This window comes from Protopterus annectens, chromosome 11.part0 (assembly GCF_019279795.1).
Source record: "Protopterus annectens isolate FY-2018-M chromosome 11.part0, PAN1.0, whole genome shotgun sequence".
Taxonomy (NCBI): Eukaryota; Metazoa; Chordata; order Ceratodontiformes; family Protopteridae; genus Protopterus; species Protopterus annectens.
Window position 1 is genome coordinate 1,488,572,148 of NC_056745.1, and position 27,707 is coordinate 1,488,599,854.

Below are 27,707 nucleotides of genomic sequence, written 5' to 3' on the forward strand. Positions count from 1 at the left end.
GCATATTTAAATGCTAGCTGTAATGGTAGCAAAGTGAAACAAAATAGTAACATGAGTTAAGCAAGATCTAGTTTTAGCAATGTCTGAATATTGAGTGCAGCAATCAACAGTATACTTATTAGCATAGCTGATCAGCAGACATTATAACCACTAATGCCATCAAGAATGGAAAAGAATGTTCACTTCCATTTCATATTCTTTTTTTCAGTACCTCAGACAGTGCAAATCAATACCTTTGACAAAGAAAAAAAAAGAAGAAAGTGAACCTGATACAAACTGGCCTGTGAAAATAACATATACAGTGCTCATGGGTAGAGATATGTGGATTAGTGCCCCAGTTAATAACACAAATAAATTCATACATACATAAATATGTACATACATAAATATATAAGGTTTACTATCAGAAGTCTATGAAGAATGCCATTCTATGTCACACGTTTGATAAGCAAAGACATAGCCTCAAGAGCAAAAGAGGTTATAACCCCCCCCTATACTTATCCCTTATCAGGCCCAGAATTGAGTATACCGCCCCATTTGGTATGTACCATACCAGGCACCTGCATTAACTGAAGACACCCCAGAGATTTTTAACTAAGAAGATCCAGGGTCTTCAGCACATGTTGTACACAGAAACTAACATGGGTCCTGCGGGGGGTGTGGGGGGGGGGTCCGGCATTTGATACTGTGCATTTCAGAATGAGTGTATGTCAATATTTCCAATTCGAGATCATGTGACTCAATGGACTGATGCTTGGACTTCTTATAGTAAACCCATAAATAAAGTTGGGGACAAACAGGATGTACAGACCAGGTGAAATCCACCAAAGACTACAAATACAGTTCCCTTCTACAGCATTGAGAAGTAGGAACTCCAACAAACCAATGAGATGTTTTGTAGAACCATAACACTGCTGGTTGTCTGCACAGATGTGGGAAAACTGCAACAGTGAACATACAAAAGATAAGGTTATGGACCATGCACCTGCAATAGTGAGGTTACATATCATTCACCTGCAATAGTGAGGTTGTGGTCCATGCACTTGGAATAATGACACAGTGAGAAATACAACCAGGCATACAGCACCAAAGATAGTTTTCTTTTCTTCAGAGTTAGCTTAGTGGGATTGTTATTGGTGGGATTGTTATTGTAATGCAGGAGAATAGTGTGCACAATGCAGGTGGTCACCACGCAATGAAGCAGTGTCCAAAACCAGTACATAGCAGCTGTGATGACCACCTCTGTGGTCACCTGATAACTAGATCATCACAAGTACTGACATACTGAAATGTGTCTCAGACACACACACACACACACACACACACACACACACACACACACACACACACACACACACACACACACGCACACACACACTCATCCTTCCATAAACAACCCCCTTTTTCTCAGTTTTGAACATGGCATTGATGTGTCACATCAACAGTGGACAACAACTAGAGTGAATATTCACACCACCAGACTGCAGCTGCATCACAGACTGAACTTCCTGCGTACTTTTCTTTTTTCCTGTTCGTTGAGCTTTCCTTTATATAAACATGAATTTCAGACTGGAGACCTGACTTCAGTGACCCACTCAGTTGTTAACTACTTGCTATTATACAATGACTCCCTATTACTATCAGAAAACATGCACGCTGATCGACCCAGCCCAACCAGCGTGCCCGTTGTAAATCCCACAATATACCAACGGAAAAAGGTCCGGTTGCCTGGACGTTTGTCTGTTGGTATAAAAGTGCCCAAAACAAAAGAGAGAAAATGAAGCAACGAAGACTTTCTTTTCTCCGTTGCCTCCGTTTCAAAGCACTGATGTACTGGGTATGCGTGGGAACGCAAGTCCCATACACATGCACAGTACATCAAAATGAACAAGCAGTATACCACAACCGGCATAAGAACAGTAATCCGCCTTTATACAAAGACATTATTTAAGAAAAGTAAGTATTTTTTTTCTTAAATAATGTCATTGTATAATAGCAATAACCGACTCTGTGGCTGTGGTATATTGAAGATTTATTGACAGTTGCCTTTGTTTAATCACTCAGGCTCCGCCCTCATGATTAAACAACACCAACCGTGGGTAAATCTTCAATATACCACACTACATCGTCGGTTATTGCTTTACTATGTTACACACAGATTGAAAATCAATCAACCAATGAATGAGCCAAAAAGTGCAGTTGTGTACACTTACCATAAATGTAGATGTTTGAGTGTATTCACTGTTGCAGTCATTACATTTGGGTAATCCTGCTGGTAGGTTGCCCTCAGTCGTCCTGAATTCTAAAGTCTTGGGTCCTGCGTCGGCTGCTGACATCCCTTCCCTGACGTCAGGTTGTCAGGGGTATAAAAGAAGCAGCCGACACCATTTTCTTTAATTTTTCTTGCCCCAGATGTCAGGTGCCCCCAAAAAGGGTAGCCAAAATTGATATATATATATATATATATATATATATATATATATATATATATATATAAGAATACATACACCAATATAAACTTTACCTTCATCTACAAGCAAACACATCACATAGGTTGTATAAGTCAGAGAAGGAAAGAAAAGTTCCAGCAGAAAAAAGGGGGATGGCGGGAGGATAACCTGGACTGCAACAGTGAATACACTCGAACATCTACATTTATAGTAACTGTACACAACTGTACTATGTTCTTCGTGTTTCACTGTTGCAGTCATTACATTTGGGTAGTTCCAAAGCTATGGTTGGGAGGCTGGAGCTAAACAGCATTAGGAGCGGCTATGAGGCCCTGCAGAACTGCAGTGGCAAAGCCTGCCCTGGACTTAGAGTAGAGTGGCAAATGATAGTGCTTTGTAAAGGTGTGCACTGAACTACAAGTAGCGGCCTCTAAAATGTCTTTGGTTGGTACTCCCCTGAGAAAGGCTGCTGAAGTGGCTGCAGCTCTGGTTGAATGTGGCCTAATGCCCTTAGGCACTGGCTTGCCATGGTGTAAATAGCAGAAATGAATGCAGTGCCCTATCAACTTTGAAATAGTCTGCTTTGAGATAGCCTTTCCTTGTGATCCTGCACTCTGGAACAAAATCGCAATCCATGTTAGGCAGAGCCCCTCACTGACCCTCTTCAAGAGAAATCTTGACGAGTGGATGGGAGATCGTAAGTTTACCCCTGGGATCTCTTCTGTGTCCCTGCTTGACAGAGGTACAGTAAACTAACCTTAAAAGGGCTACCTTCTGTGACCTACTATACAGAGGCACAGTCAACTAATCTAAAAGGGTGGCATAAGCCAAACACACTCTGGATAGGCTTATAAATCCCCTAGGGCAGATAGCCTCATATCAACCTATGAACCTATATGTCACTAGTAATTGCTCTGTCTTCCTGAAAACTTTGGTTCTGTCCAAGTAGAATCTAAGTTGTCTGTGTACGTCCAAATAATGCAGAATTCTCTCCCCCTTGTTCTGTGGATTTGGATAAAAAAGTTGGCAGATGAATAATTTAAGAGCCACACTGGACACCACCTTAGGCATAAATGTTAGGTTTGTCCTCAGAGAGACCCTGTATGGATAAAACATGATAAAAGGTTCCACAGCCATGAGTGCCTGTAGCTCTGAAACCCATCAGAAGTTATTGCTAGGAGCAGAGCTGTTTTCCAAGATAAAAAACTTTATGTCAGCAGTAGCAGCTGGCTCAAAAGGAGGCAGGGTGAGTTTTTCAAGACATAGTTGAGGTTCCATGCAGGTACTGGTGATCTCCTTGGAGGCCTTAAGGTTATGGCTCCTCTGAGATACTGTTTTAATAAGGGATGAGAAAAGATTGGTGGCTCTGTATTGTAATGAGCCGAAATGGCAGAGGCATGAATTTTAATTGATGAAAAAGACAGGCCTTTGTCCAGCATCTCAGTTAAGTATTGCAAAATCTGAGGTATATTTGGAACAGCTGTATCAGTTCCTTGTGCCTGGTTCTAAGCACAGAATCTCTTCCATTTTCCAGCATAAGATTTTCTAGTACTAGGCCTTCTGGCTTCTAAAATGACATCCATCACAGCTTTACTGTACTGAGTTGGCTGTGCAGGATCTGATTGTTTTGCTGGGACAGTAGAAAAGGTATTTGAGGTAAGGTCCAAGCTGGGCATTGAGACAAGTTCCTTAGGATTGGATACCAGTACTAGCGTGGTCAGTCTGGGGCAATCAGTATCATCTTTGGCTTCTCCTGTCTGACCTTTAGGAGTACTTTGGGGAGGAGAGGTAGTGGAGGAAAGGCATACACTGATCGTTTTTTCCAGCTGAAAGATAGGATGTCCACTATCAATGCTTGTCTGTGATAAGTCCTTCTGCAGAATCTTTTTAGTTGGTAGTTGTGAGGGGAGGCAAATAGATTTATGTCCGGGCATCCCCATTTCCTTGTTATCATGCTGAAGACTTGTGGATCCAGCTGCCACACTCATGGGGATCCATGAGGTTTCTGCTTACTCTGCCAGAGTGTTTTCCTTCCCTGGCAAGAATTGTGCCTGCAGATGTACTTGGAAAGTCAATGCTGTGTCCCACAAAGTCATGGTTAGTCTGCAAAGGGGGTAAGAATGTGTGCCCCCCCTGCTTGTTTATATACCACATGACCGTGGTGTTGTCTGTCTTTATCAGTAGTTGTCCCGGATGAAGTAGGTCCTTGAAGGCTGTCAGGGCATTTTGAACAGCTAGCATCTCCTTTTGATTGATATGTTGATGCATTTGGTTTGAGGAGCATGTGCTCTGAATGCATCTTCCTGCCATGTGGGTCCCCCAGGCATAATCTGGAGCATCCGTTGTTAGTATCTGCCTGGCTGGGGGTAATGTGAATGGCTGTCCCTTGTTCTGGTGACAAGCCTTCGCCCACCATCAAAACTCCTGTTGCAGACAGGGAATGAGAGTAATCATTGCTTCCAGGCTGTGGCAATGTTGAGTCCAAACACTTTTTAGGTACCATTGATGTCTCCTCATATGCAGTCTTGCATATGGAATTAGTAGGATGCAGGATGCCATGAAACCCAAAGCCTGCAGAATTTTTCTTGCAGATAACTGGGCCTTTGTTGCCAACATTTTGAAATAGGTAGTCAGTTGCCTTTGTTTGTCTGGCATGAGATAAGCCATCTGGGCAGTTGTATTTAAGCTTGCACCCAGGAATATTACCTCTTGAGAGGGTACTAGTTTTGATTTCTTTTCGTTGGCTGTGCACCCTAGACAAGTTAGAAGTCTTTTCACAAATGCCAGATGCTGTAGAAGAATGTCCTTGTTCTCTGCTTGAATTAGACAGTCATCCAAGTAAGGATATATTTGTATTCCTCTTTGTCTGCAGAATGCAATTACTGGTGCCAGGCACTTTGTAAAGACGCTGGGCGCAGTAGATAAGCCAAAGGGCAGTGCAGAGAATTGGTTATGCATTGAGCCAGCCTTAAATCTGAGGTATCTTCTGCATATTTGTCTGATTAGGACATGCAGGTATGCGCCTTTTAGGTCTAAAGTCACAAGCCAAGCATTCTTGCCCAGCATGGGCAGAAGCTGCTGCAAAGTCATCATCCTGAATTTTGGTATATCCAGGAATTTGTTCAGAATAGATAGGTCCAGTATTGGTCTCCAGGCCTTGTCCTTTCTGGGTACCAAGAACAGTCTTGAGTAAAATCCTTGTCCCTGCTCTTGCTCTGGTACTTGTTGAATGGCCCCCATGTCCATGAGGGATGAGACTTGTTTTTGTGCCTCTGCCCATTGATTTTTTGGCAGATCTGGCCAGCCGTTTGCCTTTGGCAGGGTATGGAAATGGAACTTGTAGCCTTGTGATACGATATTTAGAACCCACTTGTCCTGGGTTATAATGTGCCAATTTTGAGAAAAAAGTGCTAATTTTCCCCCTAAGGGTGCTGCCAGAAGATAATTGCAGGCAGGGGGAAGTCATTGGGACTGTTTCCTATATGGCTGTGATTTGTCTTCTGCAACTTTGGAGGTAGAAGCACCCCATTGCTTTGACCTGTATGAACCTTGCGCCTGGGATCTGCCTCTAGGGTGTCTGGATCTGCCCCTTTGAGGTCTGTCTGACACAGGAAAGGACCAATTCTTTGTAAGCCAGTGTCTACTAAACCTAGGCGGCTGTACCTGTAAAAAATCGTTGACAGTTTGCATAGATTTAGCTTTGTCCTCCATTTTCTTTAACACCTCTTCTGCCTTAACACCAAACAAAGTATCATGCTGTAAAGGTGCATCTAGTAATTTAACTTTAACATGATCAGGCAGACGTTGTTCCTTTAACCAAGCATGCCTTCTAATTACTGAACCTGTAACTTGTTCAGCTGCATGCAATAAATCCTGCATTTTCTTGTTTTCTGCACATTCAGAGTTTAACAACATTTTCTGTTTAAGCAATGCCATAACATGTTGCTGATATTTGAGCATATGAAAAGTACAGTTGTGTACCTACCATAAATGTAGATGTTCAAGTGTATTCACTGTTGCAGTCATTACTCTTGGGTTATCCTGCTGGCAGGCTACCTTCAGTCGGTCAGAATTCCAAAGTCTAGGTCCGGCGTTGGTTGCTGCCACCTCTTCCCTGACGTCAGTGCACCAGGGGTATAAAAGATGCAGCCGACGCCATTTTCTTCAGTTTTTCTTGCCCCAGATGTCAGGTGCCCCCAAATTGGTAGGCTGAAAAATATGCCAATAAAAATGCAAGCATAAAAACAACATTTCCTTCATCACCAAGCAAATACACCAAAAAGGTTGTAAAGGATGAAGAAGTGCAGATAAGTCCCAGCAAAGAGAAGGGGGATGGTGGGTGGGTAACCTGGACTGCAATAGTGAATACACTCGAACATCTACATTTATGGTAGGTACACAACTGTACTATGTTCTTCATGTTTCACTGTTGCAGTCATTACTCTTGGGTTGAATCCCAAAGCTGAGGATGGGTAGCTGATCTAAATAGGATTAGGAGAGGCTATGAGGCCCTGCAAGACTGCAGTGGCAAAGCCTGCTCTGGACTTAGAGTAAAGAGGTAAGTGGTAGTGCTTTGTGAAAGTGTGCACTGAACTCCAAGTTGCAGCCTCTAAGATATCTTTGGTTGGTACTCCTCTGAGGAAGGGTGCTGAAGTGGCTGCTGCTCTGGTGGAATGAGGCCTAATGCCCTTAGGCACTGATTTGCCATGTTGAAAATAGCAGAAATGGATGCAATGGCCTATCCATTTAGAAATAGTCTGTTTTGAGATAGCCTTTCCTTGTGATCCTGCAGCATATGACACTAAAAGTTGCTCAGTCTTTCTGAAAGCTTTAGTTCTGTCCACGTAGAAGCGCAACTGCCTGTGTATGTCCAAAGAATGCAGAATTTTCTCACACTTGTTCTGTGGATTTGGATAAAAGGTAGGCAAGTGAATGGTTTGGTTGAGGGCCACACTGGACACCACCTTAGGCATAAATGTAGGGTTTGTCCTCAGGGACACCCTGTCTGGATGAAAAATTATAAAAGGTTCCACAGCCATGAGTGCTTGTAACTCCGAGACTCGCCTTGCAGAGGTTATTGCTAGGAGCAGAGCTGTTTTCCAAGATAAGAATTTTATATCTGCTGTTGATGCTGGCTTGAAAGGAGGCAGTGTCAGTTTTTCCAAAACATAATTGAGGTCCCAGGCCGGAATTGGTGCTCTCCTTGGAGGGCTAATGTTTTTGGCCCCGCTGAGGTACTGCCTTATTAAAGGATGAGAAAAGATAGGTGGTTCCGTATTGTAATGGGCTGAAATGGCAGAGGCATGAATCTTAATTAATGAGAAAGAAAGGCCTTTGTTCAGCATCTCAGTTAGGTATTGTAAAATCTGAGGAATATTTGGTACACACATGTCAATGCCTTTTTCCTGGTTCCAAGCACAGAATCTCTTCCATTTTTCTGCATAAGATTTTCTGGTACTGGGCCTCCTGGCCTCCAAGATAACATCCATAACAGCTTTTAAAAGAGGAGTGTTCTGAATGGCTACATTATCCGCCATGCTGCCAGATTTAAGGTCCTGAGCTGGCTGTGCAGGATCTGATTGTTTTGTTGGGTCAGCAAGTGAGAAGTTTGTGGCAATATCCATGCTGGACCTTGAGACAAGCTCTTTAGGATTGGGTACCAGTGCTGGCGTGGCCAGTCTGGTACAATCAGTATAATTTTTGGCTTCTCTTGTCTGACCTTTAGGAGTACCCTGGGAAGGATAGGCAGTGGAGGAAAGGCATATACTGTTAGATTTTTCCAGCTGAAGGATAGGGTGTCCACTTTCCATGCTTGCTTGTGATAAATCCTTGTGCAAAATCTCCGCAATTGGCAGTTGTGAGGGGAGGCAAACAGATCTATGTCTGGGCATCCCCATTTCCTTATTATCATGCTGAAGACTTGTGGATCCAGTTTCCATTCGTGGGGATCCATGAGGTTTCTGCTTAGTTCGTCTGCCAGAGTATTTGTTTTTCCTGGCAGTAATTGTGCTTGCAGGTGAACTTGAAAAGCCAATGCTGTGTCTCATAAGGTCATTGCTTGTCTGCAGAGGGGGTAGGAATGTGTACCTCCCTGCTTGTTTATGTACCACATGACTGTAGTTTTGTCTGTCTTTATCAGTATCTGTCCTGGATGAAGCAGGTCCTTGAAAGCTGTCAGGGCATTTTGAACAGCTAGCATCTCTTTTTGATTGATGTGAAGATGCATCTGGTTTGCAGGCCATGTGCCCTAAATACATTTCCCTGCCATATGGGCCCCCCAGGCATAATCTGATGCATCCGTTGTCAGTGTCTGTCTGGCTGTGGGTAAACTGAATGGCAGACCCTTGTTGTGGTGACAGGCTTCTGCCCACCATCGAAACTCCTGTTGCAGGCAGGGAATGAGTGCAATTACTGTCTCCAGGCTGTGGCAATGCTGAGTCCAAACACTTTTTAGATACCATTGCAGTTTCCTCATATGCAGTCTGGCATATGGAATTAGTAGAATGCAGGATGCCATGAAACCCAAGGCCTGCAGGATTTTCCTTGCAGATAAGTGGGTTTTTGTTGCCAATTTCTTGAAGTAAGTAGTCAGCTGCTTTTGTTTGTCTGGCATGAGGCAAGCCATCTGGGCAGTTGTATTTACGCTTGCACCCAGGAATATTATCTCTTTGAGAGGCGTGGCCAGTCTGGTACAATCAGTATAATTTTTGGCTTCTCTTGTCTGACCTTTAGGAGTACCCTGGGAAGGATAGGCAGTGGAGGAAAGGCATATACTGTTAGATTTTTCCAGCTGAAGGATAGGGTGTCCACTTTCCATGCTTGCTTGTGATAAATCCTTGTGCAAAATCTCCGCAATTGGCAGTTGTGAGGGGAGGCAAACAGATCTATGTCTGGGCATCCCCATTTCCTTATTATCATGCTGAAGACTTGTGGATCCAGTTTCCATTCGTGGGGATCCATGAGGTTTCTGCTTAGTTCGTCTGCCAGAGTATTTGTTTTTCCTGGCAGTAATTGTGCTTGCAGGTGAACTTGAAAAGCCAATGCTGTGTCTCATAAGGTCATTGCTTGTCTGCAGAGGGGGTAGGAATGTGTACCTCCCTGCTTGTTTATGTACCACATGACTGTAGTTTTGTCTGTCTTTATCAGTATCTGTCCTGGATGAAGCAGGTCCTTGAAAGCTGTCAGGGCATTTTGAACAGCTAGCATCTCTTTTTGATTGATGTGAAGATGCATCTGGTTTGCAGGCCATGTGCCCTAAATACATTTCCCTGCCATATGGGCCCCCCAGGCATAATCTGATGCATCCGTTGTCAGTGTCTGTCTGGCTGTGGGTAAACTGAATGGCAGACCCTTGTTGTGGTGACAGGCTTCTGCCCACCATCGAAACTCCTGTTGCAGGCAGGGAATGAGTGCAATTACTGTCTCCAGGCTGTGGCAATGCTGAGTCCAAACACTTTTTAGATACCATTGCAGTTTCCTCATATGCAGTCTGGCATATGGAATTAGTAGAATGCAGGATGCCATGAAACCCAAGGCCTGCAGGATTTTCCTTGCAGATAAGTGGGTTTTTGTTGCCAATTTCTTGAAGTAAGTAGTCAGCTGCTTTTGTTTGTCTGGCATGAGGCAAGCCATCTGGGCAGTTGTATTTACACTTGCACCCAGGAATATTATCTCTTTGAGAGGGTACTGGTTTTGATTTCTTTTCATTTACTGTGTACCCTAGGCCAATTAGTAATCTTTTACAAAGATGCTTTAGAAGAATGTCTTTGTTCTCTACTTGAATTAGGCAGTTGTCCAAGTAGGGATATATTTGAATTCCTCTTTGTCTGCAAAATGCAATTACTGGTGCCAGGCATTTTGTGAAGACCCTGGGTGCAGTATATAAGCCAAAGGGCAGTGCAGAGAATTGGTAATGCTTTGAGCCAGCTATGAATCTGAGGTATCTTCTGCAAGATTGTCTGATTGGGACATACAGGTATGCCTCTTTCAGGTCCAAAGTTATGAGCCAAGCCTTCTTGCCCAGCATGGGCAGTAGCTGCTGTAGAGTCAACATCTTGAATTTTGGAACTTCCAGAAACGTATTTAGTGTAGACAGGTCCAGTATTGGTCTCCAGGTTTTGTCCTTTCTGGGTACTAGGAAAAGTCTGGAGTAAAATCCTTGCCCCTGCTCTTGTTGTGGTACTTACTGAATGGCCCTCATGTCCATGAGGGCTGTCATTTGTTTTTGTGCCTCTGCCCATTGATTGTGTGGCAGGTCTGGCATACCTTTTGACCTTGGTAGAGTGTGCAAATGGAACCTGTAGCCTTGGGATACTATGTTCAGGACCCATTTGTCTTGGGTAACCATTTGCCAATTCAATGAAAAAAATGCTAGTTTTCCTCCTAAGGGGGCTGCCAAAAGAAAAGTGCTTGGATCTGGCAGAGGAAAGTCATTGGGACTGTTTCCTGTAAGGTTGTGATTTGTCTTCTCCGCTTTTGGAGGTAGGAGCACCCCATTGTTTAGGCCTGTAAGAGCTTTGGGGCTGAGATCTGCCTCTGGGACGCCTGTATCGGCCTCTTTGTGGTCTGTCTGAAACTGGAAAGGACCAATTTTTAGAAGGCCAGTTTCTGCTAAACCTGGGTGGCTGTACCTGTAAGAAATCCTTGACTGCATGGATTTTGCTTTATCCTCCATTTTTTTCAACACCTCTTCTGCTTTAGTACCAAACAAAGTATCGTGCTGTAATGGTGCATCTAATAATTTTTCTTTAACATGATCAGGCAGATTCTGTTCCTTTAACCAAGCATGCCTTCTAATAACAAAACCTGTAACAGGGGCCCTGCAAGAGGCCTCCAGTGAATCATAACCACATTGCAAAGTATGCTTTCCCACTTGTTCAGCTGCATGCAAAAAATCCTGCAATTCCTTGTTCTCTGAACATTCAGTATTTGTCAACAATTTCTGTTTAAGCAGTGACATTAAATATTGCTGATATTTAAGCATATGAAACTGGCAATTTAAAGCCCTTACAGCCAAGGTAGCAGAAGTGTAGACTTTTTCCCCCATCTGTCTAGAGCCCTAGAATCCCTATCAGAGGGGACAGGTTTTTTTGCAGTGAAAGCTTTAACCCCTTTGGGACCCTGGGATATAGTTTCAGGGTCAGCCGCAGGGTTTTTATATAGGAATTTATGAGAATCCGGGACCCTGTAGTATCTGTCTGACTTAGCAGGTGCAGGGGGTAAAGAGTCGGGGGACAGGCCGGACTCTGAAAATACATCATCTACAATGTCCAGAACAGGTGGAATAGCAAGGGGTCTGTGCTGAGGAAGTAGCAGAAAGTTTCTGAGTCTTTTCTTAGATTCAGAATAATCTTGGCTCTCCCAGTGGAAATGCTCCCTCATGGTATGCAGGGTTTCCCCAAAAGAATAATCCTTAGGAGGAGAGGCTGAAGGAATGGATTCTTCAGCATCAGAATCCTCATAGGGAAGCATGGAGTAATCCTGTTCAGAAGAGGAATCAGAGGAAATAGAAACCTGATCAGAAGAATCAAACTCTGTCTCTTGCCTAGGCCTCTTATCAGGAGGGGGATGGGAGCCCCTGATCAAAGTAATTAGGTCTTCGGCCATTTTGAGCATCTGTTTTTTAGGCATTGAAGACTGAGTAGGAGAATGCTGTACTTGTTTCTTTGTCTTTAGAGCTGCTTTAGTCTTTGTCTTTGAAGCTGAAGATGGTTTAATATATAGTTGTGTAGGTCTGAAGACTCCCTAAGAAGCCGATGCTTGCTCAGCGGCTCCGGACCCATCTGAGGTAATGATTTTCCAGTGTCCAATACCTTGAGTATCCAGAGGCCCAGTCGGCTCCATGTGGGAATCGGAGGCAGCCTGTGGCTCTGAGGTAGCGGGCACCAGGGGCTGCGAAAGCATCTCACTGAGAACCGGCGAACCGGCGACTGGCCTGTTAGAGGCCTCGTCATCGGTTTTGGACCTTGGATGCCTATCCTTTTCCTTGTCCTTGCGTTTTTTGTAAACTCCGGTCATCGGCTGTTCCGACGGCATTATATAATTAAATCTACGGCCAAAGTAATGAAAAGCAAAATCGAACCGATGCTTAATAGTGCATTGGTTGAATCTAGCACAAAACCGACAGCTAGCAATGTTGTGATCAGGGCCTAGGCAAGGAATACAGTAAGAATGAAAATCCTTATGAGGTATTTGCTTCCCACAAGAAATACAATTGTTAACTTTTTCTGACATCAGTCTGGAGCAAGAAAAAAGTTTCCCCAATGGGGTACTTAGCTTTAATGAAGACTTCGGTTCTGAAATTCAGATTTGAAAATCTCAGGAGTCGGCCAACCGGCACTTGCGAACTGCTTTTGCTTTGGGCATCGCGTGGCAAGAAAGACTGAAGAAAATGGCATCGGCTGCATCTTTTATACCCCTGGCGCACTGACGTCAGGGAGGAGGCGACAGCAACCAATGCCAGACCTAGACTTTAGAATTCTGGCCGACTGAGGGTAGCCTGCCAGCAGGATAAGCCAAGAGTAATGACTGCAACAGTGAAACACAATGAACATCTGACAGTTTAAGGCCCTTATAGCCAGGGTAGCGGATGCGTAAACCTTTTTTCCCCATCTATCCAGTGCCCTAGAATCCCTGTCAGAGGGGGTAAGGTTTTTTGCAGCAGAAGCCTTAACTCCTTTGGGACCCTGTGAAATAGTTTCTGGATCTGCAGCAGGGTTTTTAAAAAGGAATTTATGAGAGTCAGGAACCCTGTAATATCTGTCAGGCTTAACAGGAGCTGGAGGTAAGGAGTCAGGGGTCAGATTACACTCTGAAAACACATAATCTACAATGTCTAACACAGGTGGAATGGTTAGAGGCCTGTGTTGAGGTAGTAAAAGGAAATCCCTGAGCTTCTTTTCAGATTCTGAAAAATCTTGGCTCTCCTAGTGGAAATGCTCCCTCATGGTATGCAAGGTTTCCCCAAAAGAATAGTCCTCTGGAGGAGAAGCTGAATGTATAGATTCTTCAGCATCAGAATCCTCATAGGGGGGAAGAAAATATTCCTGATCAGAAGAGGAATCAGAAGAAATAGAAACCTGATCTGAAGATTCATAGTCAGTCTCTTGCCTAGGCCTCTTATCTGGAGGGGGATGGAACCCCTGATCAAGGTAATCAAGTCTTCGGCCATTTTAAGCATCTGTTTTTGGGCATAGAGGCCTGTCCACATGGCTCTTGAGTTTGTTTTTTTGCTTTAGAAGGTGCTTTAGTCTTTGCCTTTGAAGCTGAAGTCAGTTTAATGTAAAGATGTTTAGGTCTGAATACTCCCTTAGAAGCCGGTGCCTGCTCAGCAGCTCCGGACCCATCTGAGGGAATAGTGTCCGAGGCTCCAATACTTTGAATTTCCAGCAGCATAGCCAACTCCACGTGGGTGTCAGCAGCGGCCTGCAACTCTAAAGTAGTGAACTTCAGGGGCTGAAAAAGCACCTCATTGAGAACCGGCGACAGGTTTAAGAGAAGCTTTGTCTGTTTTGGACCTCGGTTGTTTATCTCTCTCTTCTTTGCGTTTTTTGTGAACTCCAGTAGTCGGATGGCTATCCGAAGACATTTCTGGATAATTAAACCTGCGTCCAAAATAGTTTAAAGCAAAATCATACCAACGCTTAATAGTGCGTTGGTTAAATCTAGCACAAAACTGACAACCAGAAACGTTGTGATCAGGGCCTAGGCAAGGAATACAGTAAGAATGAAAATCCTTATGAGGTATTTGCTTTCCACAAGAAATACAATTATTAACTTTTTCTGACATTGGTCTGGAGCAAGAAAAAAGTTTCCCCAATGGGGTACTTAGCTTTATTGAAGACTTCGGGTCTGAAACTCAAACACGAAAATCTCAGGAGTCGGCCGGCTGGCACTTGCGAACTGCTTCTACTTCGGGCACCGTGCGGCAAGAAAAACTGAAGAAAATGGTGTCAGCTGCTTCTTTTATACCCCTGATGACCTGACGTCAGGGAAGGGGTGACTGCAGCCGATGCAGGACCCAAGACTTTGGAATTCAGGCCAGCTGAGGGCAACCTGCCAGCAGGATTACCCAAATGTAATGACTGCAACAGTGAAACACGAAGAACATCAGTAAGGAGCACAAAAACGCAAAACAAGTCCACAAAGCATGACTACTGTCCTATTGTGAATGTTCATACAACTTTATTGAACAGTCTGTATCAATTACATACAAAGCAAACTCAGACCATGGTTTTCGGTGAAACCTTATCAATGTAATGTGTTAAGTACTTGATGACTAATATGTAAAGGACCTCATCACATGACTAGGTAATACCCAGTAGGAAAGGTAGATGTCAAATACATCTTGTAGAATTTAAATTCCAAAGGTGCTGACAGAAATGCTGATGTATTTTAAATGTATTCATGATACTCAACATGCAGTTACAACAGAAAATATAAAGAAATTAGATAAATAAACGTAGTACTGAATACTATGGAACTGAAAAGCTATCTAAAAATATTTACTAAGACCCTAATCATGTTGCTATTGAACTGCAACCAAATTTTAGATGTTTCTGAATCAAGCAATCATACTTTCTCTTTGTGGTCAAGGTAACATGCCCAGAAAATGTAAAGATATATTTGCCTTCCAAGATAAAGCTGACCTAACAAGAACACACCAGCAAGAAGGAAAAGCACACTTTCTCAACAATATGAAGAATCCTGCGCCATGACAAAATAAGGTGCTTAACTGCCATCAAAACTGAACAGGAGTGTAACATAAAGTGGAAAGGATATGCCTGCACATGGCCTTACAATGTCCTTCAAGTTACAAAACAAATATGGATAGGAAAAAAAATAAGGGAATTCATTTAAACCCGAATACAACAATGTCCCCAGATTTATAAGCCAAACTTTCTCTTTCTGGTTCAAAATTTAGTGCCTAATCAAGAGAGAAGGATACAGCCCCTTAACTAGGAAAAGTGCATGTAGATGTCTCCTAGACATTTGAATAAAAGAAAGATGGTGTGGAATCTACTCTGAACATCGATAACTGCAGAAAAGCAGGTCATATGGCTCTGTAGGGAAGGTACTCTGGGCATCCCTTTGACAGGAAGGAGGAACAGGACCTCAAAGAGGGGCTGTAGGAGATCGTTTGAGTACTGAATTAAGAAGAGGCAGAACATGCTTAAGGCATGAGGCCTAAAGTGAAATTTTAAGTGAAACAAAAGTCTCAATGAACATAAGTTCAGAAGAGGGCAGAGGAGGGAATCCCACTGTGAATAAATGTGAAGCATAACCTGAATAGGTGATTACTTATGAATTCTTGTGGGAATGACAGCAAGGGAAATTATCAGCAGTAAACTGTTTACTGTGAACCTGTGAACCACATACTGTGACATTTAAAGTTCCTTCTGCTCTACACCTCTATTATAAAAAAAACAATGACCAGATGTAAAAGCCAGCCTCTTTAGCTGCTGGCAAACTTTCAACAGATTACCTAAACGTAGCTGCTGATGCCATGGTTTCCCTGTATCCATACTGATAAACTGATTCATATGTCAGAACTGATCCATATGTGAGAGATATGTCCCATCCATCTAGAAAAAAATCCTATATAATACCACTCTACAAAGGTGGCACGTGAGTTAGTTTTCTATCTGTAGACTTGCTACCATCCTATCCCTCAGCTCTTTAAAAGCAAAAAAAAAAAAAGATTGCTGCATTGTATGCAACTAGTTCGTTGCAGTTAGATATATGCTCCCCAGTTCTTCCACTTAAGAGGCAAAAAAAAAGGGCATTTCTTCTGGTAGCACACCAACCAGGTAGCCAAATGTATGCCCCAGCCATTACTCAGGTCCTGTTTCTGTGCCCTGCCACCAACTCTCCTTTAACATATTTTATTTAAAAAAAAATCTACAAATCTTTTAAATTGTAGCAAGCTATTTGCTACATATTTAGCAAACAGCTGCTTCAGTTTATGCCCTGACTGCACAGAGCTCTACAGTGCTCATGTTTTAGTTTAAAAAATCTTCATTTTAAACTGTAGTGAACTGCTAGCTACAGTTTATACCCTGCTTGCATGGAGTGCTACAGCACTCATGTTTTAGTTTAAAATTTTTTTTTTTAAAACTGTAGCAAACTGCTTGCTACAAATGTATCAATTAACAGTTGCTAAAGTTTATACCCCCTGCACAGAGTGCTGCAGCTTTCAGGTTTTAGTTAAAAAAAAACTTTTTTTATTTACTTTTACACCGTAGCAACCTGCTATGATATAGCAACCAGTTGCTACAGTTTACACCATACACAGAGCATTACAATGCTCAGGTTTGACTGCAAAAGCTAGTATTGCATTAAAGAGAGAGACTGCGATCAGCTGATCGTGCACCTCCCCAACATTTTGTGCGCAGGACAGGTGCCCCTCTCACCCCACCCTACATACACCACTGCTAACTCCACTGTCTAAAACACTAGAAATATGCATCTACTCACAACTTATGCAATACATTAACTAACAACTTTCTCTCCAAAACTCAGTATTGTTGTAGACCTCCCCATAGTACTAGTACTGCTCTCCTTAAATTCACCAACAACATACTCCAACATAAGAATAATGGCAACCTTGTATCTTCACTCTTTAGATGTATCAAAGCATTTGACAGTGTTTCCTAGCAACATGTTCTTACTGAACATTCTTCCCTCAGCCTCATCCAGCCCTCTGTTTCTCGTGGTTCTACAGCTATCTGACTGTGAAGCAGTAAACAGTCACATGGAAACAAAATCTCTCCTCTTTCCTACCAGTCACTGTCAGCATCACACAAAGACCATATTAGACCCCCCTTTTTATTCAACATTTTTACAAATGACATCCCACCACCCTCCTCGCTAGCACAGTACAATAAGCTGATGTCTCAGTCCTTACATGTGCTGCCCCATCCCTGCCAACCTTTCAGGTCATAATCCAAATATATTTCCATATTATCAAAACTTGGCTAAAACACGCAAATCTAATTTTGAATCATAAAATACAAAACTTATGCTGTTTACTGTCAAACAATAGCAAAATGAAACACAAATCTTTTCATACTAAGCTCATACAGTGACACAAAAATTGAAACTGTAATCTAAGCAAAACTTTTAGATGTCCTAATTGACAATAACTTCAAAACCAACATACACTGCAAGCCATTCAAAAAACATGCCAGAAACTTGACTCCCTCTACAGAATAACCAAACAGCACCTGACAGACTATACAAGACAATTTATATGGTTTACCATCAAAATCTTGCAACACACTTGCGCAAGTGATTACTTACCTGAATAAAAAAGTTGTAAAATCCAAATTCCAAATGATCACAACACCGAAAGTGGTAATTTAAGAAAGTCGACAGTCAGCAATGTTGACTTTACCGAACCTACCTGGACTTCCAGTTATGTCCTACTAACATCCTGTAGGGGGGCCAAGTGCCCCTGCATCCCCTGCTACGTCTATATACAAACTCTGACATTGCACTACAGTGAAGGAAAGAGTAAACAACAAATCCACGACACGAATGCTAGTGTGCATTCGCTGTTGTGGATTCAAACATTTCAAAATCGACTTTATGAAACCTTGGAAGACTAACATTCGACATTCCAAGGTTCACATAACTGTTTTCCGAGATTTTGATGGTAAACCACACACACACACACACACACACACACACACACACACACACACACACACACACACACACATACACACGTACATATATATATATATATATATATATATATATATATATATATATATATAAAAATGGATGATCAATGTGTTAAATGGCTGACAGAAAAAACATCAACCAAAACATGTTGCCAATTCATTATATTGACAATACAAATTACCAAGAACACTGAAAAAGGAAACAAGTTTCCTTTTCTGATGTACTACTCATAACCCTACCAACCATTCAGCTCAAGTTTGTCTGAACAGTGGTAGTGTTACAGAAAGAGTTTTGTTACAGTAAGGTGCAAAGTTAGGCTTAGGAACAGAGCAGGGTTAGGGTTAGCATGCATTACTAAGATGGGTAGCATATAATATAACAAACTGTTGGAGACTAGTGGGGTTTGGTACAGAAGCCCACAATCTTCTTGCAAGTTTTGCACAATATTTCCACGTTTTGAATGTTTTACTAATAAAATCGTTTTTGACAAAAGCAACCTTTTCAGATTAAAACCCCTTTAAAACCTTTTGTTTTTTCTCTTGCCCCTCTCTAGGCTAGTCTACGTCAGCCCTTACCACACCTACATTACCCCCAGAGACAGCAACAAAGCAAAGTCTCAATAAAAGTCTTCTACTGCCTTCTACCCATTTGTCCTTACTGTAACTTCTACTGTCTCTACTCACCCCGACAATTTTATTTCCCTCCAGCAAACTTCAGTACAATTTCCTTTATTCTTATATCAGCTAACACATATACATATATTAAAGACTCACTTAATCGGCACCCATGGAGATTGGTAGACACCGGTTAAGTGTATGTGCCGGTTGCTTTAGATATGCTTTGGAATACGAGCCAATCAAAAATCGCAAAGCAGAGCCTCTTTTGTTCAGTGTAGAACAGCATGCTGTTCGGCACTGAACAGAAGAGGCTTCTCCTTGGGATTTTTGATTGGCTCGTATGCCGGTACACGAGCCAATCAAAAATTGCAAAGCAAAACCTCTTCTGTTCAATGTGGAACAGCACGGTGTTCTGCACTGAACAGAAGAGGTTTCCCTTTGGGATTTCTGATTGGCTCTTATGCCAGCATACGAGACAATCAAAAATGGCAAAGCTGAGCTTCTTTTGTTCAATGTGGAACAGAGGCTTCCCTTTGGGATTTTTGATTGGCTCATATGTCGGCATAAGAGCCAATAAAAAATCGCAAAGTGGTGCCACTTCTACTTAATGCAGAACTGTTCCGCATTGAGAAGAAGTGTCTCTGCTTTGTGATTTTTGATTGGCTTGCATGTCAGCATATGAACCAATCAAATGCCGGTTGCTTGAGTACCAGATAATGGGGAGTTTACTGTACTACTCAAATATTCCTCATCTAATCTGTACTTTCTTCTCTTATTTCCCACACCCCCTCTGTTCTGCAAAGTTGGTAAAGAAGACACATTCAGAACATTTAAAACTGAGACCAGTCTTCAAGTAAACCTCTTCTGTACCCCATGAGACATATTTGGGCTTTTTACTTAACCAGCACTAACATGCAACCAGTAACATAATAAAGACACACATGACAGCAAAGTGATGTATGACATATAAAAGTGCTATGACATCCTAAAGAGACACTCATTTTACATATTATAGTTAGCTTGTAATTTCAACATAACTTCACTAAAGGATTTACAGAAATCCTTCTGTGAAGTTCCATCCCATCAGAAACATGTTGCAAAAAAGGAAGTTATCAGCATTCTCCAAAAAAAAAAAAAAGTCTGCCCATCTGACCAAAAATGGTCCAGATATTACTTCAACTTCCTAAAGCAAACAATGTACCTCAGGCCAACACTCGATTTAAGTCGTCTAAGCATCCTTATCCCAAATGGATCCTTTTGAATGATTGCAGTGCACTCCATCTCTCCTGGCTTATCTGAGAATGGGTGTTCTCTTTGGTCCAGTAGGACACCTTCTTCAACAACAACACTGCCAATGAGTCCAGGAGGTTTCTCCACTCATGGAAGTAGGCCATTACTACCAGTTCAGGACATTTCCAGTTCAGATCCCCAGCATGGTCACCTACCTGTAGGAAGGCTGTAGGAAGCCAAGACTTTCTTTTATATGGACATCTGCTCTCCTAGTAGCTCGTGTTCTTCAAAATCTAGTCTTGCATTAAGAGTGCATAGTAAAGCTGTTCCACTTTCTTGGAATTATACCAAACCTTGATAAGTCTCAGACAAATCCATCCCAGCTATTCAGTTTTATCATTTGCTCTCTGGACACCTTGGCATGTAAAATAAGTCTTCCTCCAGAGAAGATTCAGTCCATTCAACAGAAGGTCTTTGTGTTGATAGAATTCCATTCAACATCTGCTCCCCTCTGTCTCCACACACTGACCGCATGCCAGCTATCATTCTGACTCCAGACACTGGCCACATGTCAGCTGTCATCCTTATGATACCACTAGTAAGGTATCAGATGAGAACATGTCAATGGATTCTAAGTGTCTTGTTTTGAATCTGATCTCAAACTAATTTTAAGTTTACAAAAACTTCTGTAATGGTGGTTGCAATTTCAACCCTACAGGCAGCAGTCCATTTCAGATTCCCACTATCCTGGTGGCAGTTACCACTGTATGTTTACTCTAGGGTGGGGGCATTATGAGTGTGAAGCTATCCACGCTATGTGGATCATTGAAGAGGTAAGCCCACACACTAATGTACTGGACATGGGGGGGGGCAATCATTATCCTCCTGCATGTACTTTAATATTCCTTACCTCAGGGGGTGTTAAGACCACCCACACTGACAGCATGGAAGTGGTACAGTACATCACAAAGTAGAGGCAAACCCATTCATAGTCCATATGCTGAAAATCAGTGAAGGTTTGGGGAATGGTTATGTCACACTATCATTCTCTAGTAGCCAGTTACATGTCATGAGCGGTCATTTCATTGGTGGACAGGCTCAGACATTGCCTGTTGATGCCTCATGAGTGTTCCTTAAACCTGGATTTCGTGCAGAATCTTTTCCATCAATGGGTTACACCATACTGTGACCTTTTTGCCTTAGCAAGCAATGTCACATACAGCAGCTTCCACTGGGGAACAACCCAGGGATACTTTGGTCCAGAAATGACCCTGTAGTTCTTTACATTTCTTTCCATCTTCCTCTGATGAAGAGGCAGATAGTGAAAGTTAAAAACACAAGTCAGACATCATTCTGTCAACCCTCTTCTGGCCTCAGCGACTGTGTCTCTCACTTCTACTGCCTCATTTGCTGGAGTGGCTGCTTCCATTAGGTCCACTACGGGCCCTTCTTTCTCATCTTTTAGGCAGACCTTGTCTGGTAATTCATTTCCTTCAGCTAAAGGTTTGTTTTTCCACTTCTGTTAGTATCTAGCAGCCCTTTCTTCCCTTCTAAAGTGTAGAGATAAAAACAAATATGTTCACGACTTATACAATTAACTGTGTTACTTCCAAAGGGCAGGATCCTTTTACCACTCTATTGGTTCTGGAATAGCTGCCCAGACTTTTTACTCTGGAATAGTTACTCTTACTTTTAAGTCCATTCAAATTCCCACCAAGGTTTTGATTCTTCTCCCCAGATTCTTTAAAGGTATCCAAGACATATATGTTAAAGGTACTTTTCTGTTGACCATTAAAATGCCCCATTGCACCCTGGAACTTGTAGTTTGTGTTAGAGACATTATCTATCCCTCCATTTCAATCTACAGCTTCCAATGAGTTAAGTTCCTTTCTTGAAACATTCTGTTCTTACCTGACATCACTTCAGCCAAGAGGAATTCTGAGGTGCAGGCCTTAGCAGACTCTTTCCGTCCTTCACTTGTCTTTTCACAAATGGAGGGTTTCCAGATGCACTAATGACTCCATACTTAATGCCCTGAGCTACAACATAACCAAATTGTAGCCAGTGACTACACCTTCCTGTTTTCTTTCCTCAATTCTCTAACCACAGAGATACATTATTCACTACATGGAAGGACACTGAGCATTATTTACTTAATTTATTGTTTTTATTTTTGGTTTGTTCACCAGACTAACAGGCTCACCCATGTGAATCCATTTTAGCTGCTGGTCAGGAATACAATGTAACAATGTTACGATAAGCACACAACACTTACTAACAAGAATAAACAATTCAGATACCACAAAGAAATTGCAATGACAGTCATTAATACATGAATACAATTCTGTATTAATGACATTTAATCTACATCAATAAGCTTAGATCTGTCAGAAAGTACTTAAAACTCTCTTTCTCTGAATTTCTACATTATATTAACAAAATGGTTTATAAACAGCATTCTGGTTTTGTTACACCAAATAGAATAAATTTTGCCCTTCGGATCCAAAGATTCTGCTACAAAAATTGTCACTTCACAGGGCTTTTTCTTGAATACGGCTCTGGATAAAATTTGTACAACAGCTACCTGTTTGTTCCTTTACACTTCTTCAAGGGGCTATATCATATCCTGGTACAGGCCTCCTACTTTTAGGGGTACCTTCTCAAAAGTGAGGTTGCCCAATAGGATTAATTTGGAACTCTGTTATGCTGTATATGAGGTTGCCCCATCTCATACCAGACACAAAAGTTATGCACATAACATAATAACAAATCAGGATAAGCACGTATTTCCTCTGCAACACCCTTCTGTCTGCTCTTGTGCAATAAAGTTTTTTACCTGCACCACATGGTTCACATCACATCTGCAGAAAACTGGCAGTTTTATGCATTCAGGGACAAGGGAGAGTAATCTGGATTTTTTTTTTGGGGGGGGGGGGTTGAGCTCTCTTACTACATAATATCCTTAAACCACCTGCAATCAACAACATACCTAAGGTATATATTTTTTTATTTTTTGCCCTTTAGTCTTAATTCTTTCAGATAAGAAAGCCTTTCACAATGACAGTGTAATCCTTCCAATAGATGTAACTGCCATGCTGCAAGTAAAGGACCAGGAAGTTATATTAGCAGCAGAGATGATCATGAGAAAAAAAGCACTAAATAAAGAATGTATCAAACATACATAACTGTGTCTTAAATATGTATTTTCATTTTGTCCTAACAAGGAATAAATCTACAGTGTAAACTACAGGAAGTGGTTCTTGAAGGCAAAGTCACCTGATTAAAATTCGTCATGTACCTACACTTCATTAAAGTTTTCTAGTGAAGCCGCAGGGGTAAATACATCCAGTAATCCTATGACCTGCAAAAGAGAAAAATTAGTGTCAGTTTCTGTATTAGTTTCTTTTAAACGTGATGTTTGTAATATGCATACTAGTCTGAAGCTTTATCTTTTTATATATTTAAGGATCTTCACTTATAAACAGAATTAAACAATATATTGTTGCTGTCTATCAACAAAATAAAATACTCAATGTTATTAATTTAGAAATGAAATAATTTTGCAACCTAAGTAATCAACAACTAATATTTTATGTGATTTTTGTGATGCAGCTACAACAGGTAACTGCTCACATTCAATATTACTTTACAGAAGTTTGAGAAAATGTTGTTAACAAATAATCATGACATGACTGGAAATATCTGTTACAATTATTTGTTTCAACTCGTTGCACTCAGGTAATGTAATCTGATGATCAAGATGATGATACAAAAGTTCTATCTGTTAAAATTGTTTTAAAATGTGCATTGCATGAATTATATGCTGTGGCCACTGTGACTTCTTTTTCAAAAAGTTAAGTTTTAGCCATACGCTTATGTTCCTCAGATTCTGGTCTCCCAAAAAGAAATCATTAGCTGTGAAAGATAACCTTCCAGCTGGATGCAAGTGCTTAGCTCTAACCTTTCCCTGCAAAGGTTATTCAGACAAAATAAACAGCAAATAAAACTAAGCAGCTATTGCACGGCCCTGGACTATCCTATGGTATCAGGATAAACCTTATAGACAGCTGGAGGATATAACTGATCCTTGTATTTTTAAACAGAATATATCCAGGTAAGTTATGCCCACCTGATATAGAAAACAAATGGTCCATCTAGGAAAGGTTCTCACCTCAACTAGTTAGGACCCGAAGTCCTGGCCATCTTCTACTTAGCTAGACAGTATAAGTGGCACACTCCAGCAACCACCTAGGGGTAAATGTCCTGGGGCGGAAGCAGTGTCCATCACAGGCTGAATAGTCATGGTGTGGTCATGACTGGCCTCATCCCAGGAAGGACTCCTCTCTGTTCCCAAGCTGGAGCTTGACGTTTGCACTTAGGACAAAGAGATCTTACAACTGGGACTTCTCCTGGGTCCAGAAGGGCTTAATGGAACTGGGTCTTCTCTTGGGTCCAGAAAGGCTTAATGGTTCAGAGGAAGGAGGATCCATGGGGTTTCCCCACACTAGGGCTTACAGCTCATGTTCATAACATCAGAAAACTGTTTGATGTCTGGTGTGTTCTGTCCTTGAGGGTGTGGAACAGCACCCTTAGTGAATTTGACCTGATGCATGTTTTTCCTGATCCTGCTGAGCCTTCGCCAGACACATTACCGTGCACAGGTGCCTGGTCACCTGACAACTGGAACACACCCATCACCCACTCAGCCCTATGCATGTCAGCACAGCCATGAATGAGCACAGCCAATCAGAAATTGAGGTGGGATGGATTCTACCCCCTGCCCCTGGCAGTATTCAGACAACTCACAGGCCATTTTGTCACAGACAGGAAAGATTAATGAGAGCTTCTCTTCTTACAGTTTCACTTCCTTTAAAAAAAAATATTTAGACTCGTGAAGTATATCAGGGGCTGACTTCTGACATTTATTCTTTTGCTCCAGAAATGCCAGAATGAGTATATGGGGAAGAAAAAGGAACTTTAGACCATCCTTGATGTTGAAGAATGCCTTATACATCATCTCAAACCACCTATTTACTGCTCACTCAGTTCAAAAAAAGAGGGTTTTACAAATGATACAGCAGGGTTTTGCAAGAGAATTTACTTAGAAATTTCAAATGTAATTTGTTCAATGGACACCTCCTCATTAAGAAGTGCAAGCCTTACAGTAAATTGATAAGTTATTAATTAATGCAATACAGAGGGTATCTACCAGAGATCAAGGCTTTTACTCTAAACATATTCTAGTTAAAAAAAAAAAAAACACATGACCTCACGGGCTGTGTAATAGAATTATCTCTACAACAAGCCACTAAAGTTTCTGACAGCTCTGATGTAAACTAATTCTTTCTTTCTTTCCCCTACGTCGTTATATAGGACTTCAAATAAGAAATATGCAACTACCCCTCAGAAATTTTGAACCAATGGACAGAAGGATTCCTTTGTTCAAATATATAAAGAATAAATTCCTATGACATACAGATCAGACAAATGCATCTACCGGAATGACATTGCTTTTCCCATCCAACGTCCAGTATCTAACAACAGGTTATTCAGATTATGCTTGCACAGTCCACTTCAACACCACATCACTTCAGGGCAACTAGACTCAAAAGGAGAAGTCTCTTTGGTAGCAATTTGAGTCCTGAAAGAGTGAGACTGAATGACCAATGCAGACATAAATACAAAGTCCGAGATTTCGGTTTTATAAAGTATTCCTTTTTCTATGAGGTATGTCTGTCTCAGACTTGGTATATATAAGTTTGGGGATGCAAGGGCTTGCCTGCCTCATGCTGGGTGGGTGGGTGGGGGGGGGGGTCAAGGAGACGCCCTCCTATGCAAAAAACAACTTTAGAAGTGAATAGTGAGATTCAATGTTTGCCGCACTCCTGCATTTTCATAGGTTCATAGGTAGGTAGCCAAAAAGGTACCCTGGCTTTTGCCACCCAAGAAAATTATTTTCCTCTGCCCTTGTCGAGCAGAGCGACAGATGTGATCCCCGGGGTGAATTTCCTATTTCCCATCCAATCATCAAGATTTTTCTTGAAGAGTGCTAATGAGGAGCTTTGTTTGATACAGATAGGTAGTTTGTTCCAGAGTATGGGAAGTCTCTGGGACAGGAATCTATCCCTCCAGCATGTTCTGTTTACTGTGGTGACAAGGTTTATGTCCCTAGAGCGTGTAGCTCGGATGGATTGGGATTTCTTTAAGTGGAGCATGTCCAACAGCTCTGGGTTTGACATAGCTTTGTATGTTAGGCAGAGATTGCCTCTGAGTAGGCGATATGTGACGGAGTAAAGCTGGAGTTTTTTGAGACGGTCTGCATAGGCCATCTGTTTGAGACCGGTAATCCTCTTTGTGAGGTATTTCTGTGGCCTTTCCAGTTGTTGTAAATGTCTTGTGAGGTACATACCAAAAGGGGCGTTCTACTCTATAATGGGTCTAATGAGTGACAAGTAGAGGGGAACAATGAACTCTTTTTTCCTGGATGAGAAACCTTATGTGATGAGGTGTGCCACGTAGACGGATTTCCTGACTACTGTGGTGATGTGATGATCAAAGGAGAGACTACTGTCCACCTGTGACCCAAGGTCTCATCACACTTTCGGTGTTAAGTAGACTACCACCTATGTGGTAGCTCATGGGTACAGAGTTTTTACCAAAGGGGATGACAATGCACTTTTTGGCATTGAGCTTGAGGTCATGGGTTAGACACCAGGCATCTGTCTCAGTGAGGCCCTTTTGTAGGATGTCCACATCGTTAGGAGTTTCGATTATGTGCCTAGTTTGCAGTCATCTGCGAACTTCGTTAGCCAAAGACCTTCTGTGTTAGCACACAAAATCAGCGTGCAAGGAAAAAATAAAGGCTGTCCCTCCTGAAATGTTGTCCAATTATAATCCACAAGGCCACAACACGAATGCAAATGTTCACTTAAAAAAGCAACCAAAAACGTTAGAATAAAATTCTTCTGCTTTATTGACAAATAACCAGATTAAGCACTTTCATCTCCCTACAGGAGACTTCTTCAGAATAAGTTCTTTCCTATAATAAAACCACTTAAATCCACTTGAATAGTTTGCCAAAACCTTCCTATTGGTCTAAACATTAATCAATTAAATACACTCAATTAACTCATTAAAACACATTCATTACATACAAAAACAGTTATTTCTTAAAACATATATATTATATATTATATATATTTATTTCTTGAAACATATACATAGTTAATTAACCTAATCATTTAAAATAGTCATTTAAAATAATCATTTGGCTTCTATATATCTAAAGTTTTTAATTCTAAAGCAGGAACAATCGAAATGTGATTGTTTAATCCAGGGAATGTACAAGCATCTAACCTTAATTGCCATAACATCTCTCTGTATTCAAGCATGGTTTCCCAGTCTCCTCCCCTATCATTATATTCCACGTGTTCTAATACCCAAAACTTAAAATTAGAATGGTCACACACTAACACATGTCGAAATAGGGCATTCCTTTCTTTTTTCTTTCCTATATCGTACATGTGCTCGTGTACCTGCCGTCTAAGACAACATTCTGTTTTACCTATGTAAAATCTCCAGCAAAACGTACAGTACGCGATATAAACAACCCCCTTTGAAGAATAACTACAGTACTTCTTAGCTGTTCATTTCTTTTGATCCCCTGGAAAAACTAGACTCTTACTGTTCGCTGTAAAGGGACATTGAGCACACCTTCCACGTT

The 27,707-nt window shown here is 41.6% G+C and overlaps 1 protein-coding gene across 2 annotated transcripts in view; it reads right to left on the reverse strand.

The window, feature by feature from the left end:
• LOC122815929 (mitogen-activated protein kinase 11-like) overlaps nt 1-27,707 on the reverse strand; it is an 836,549-nt gene that overhangs the window by 333,491 nt on the left and 475,351 nt on the right. For both annotated transcript variants that reach the window (XM_044088796.1, XM_044088795.1), the window contains exon 3: nt 23,287-23,345. In XM_044088796.1, the coding sequence (XP_043944731.1) occupies nt 23,287-23,345 (59 nt within the window). The remainder of the gene's footprint in view (nt 1-23,286; nt 23,346-27,707) is intronic.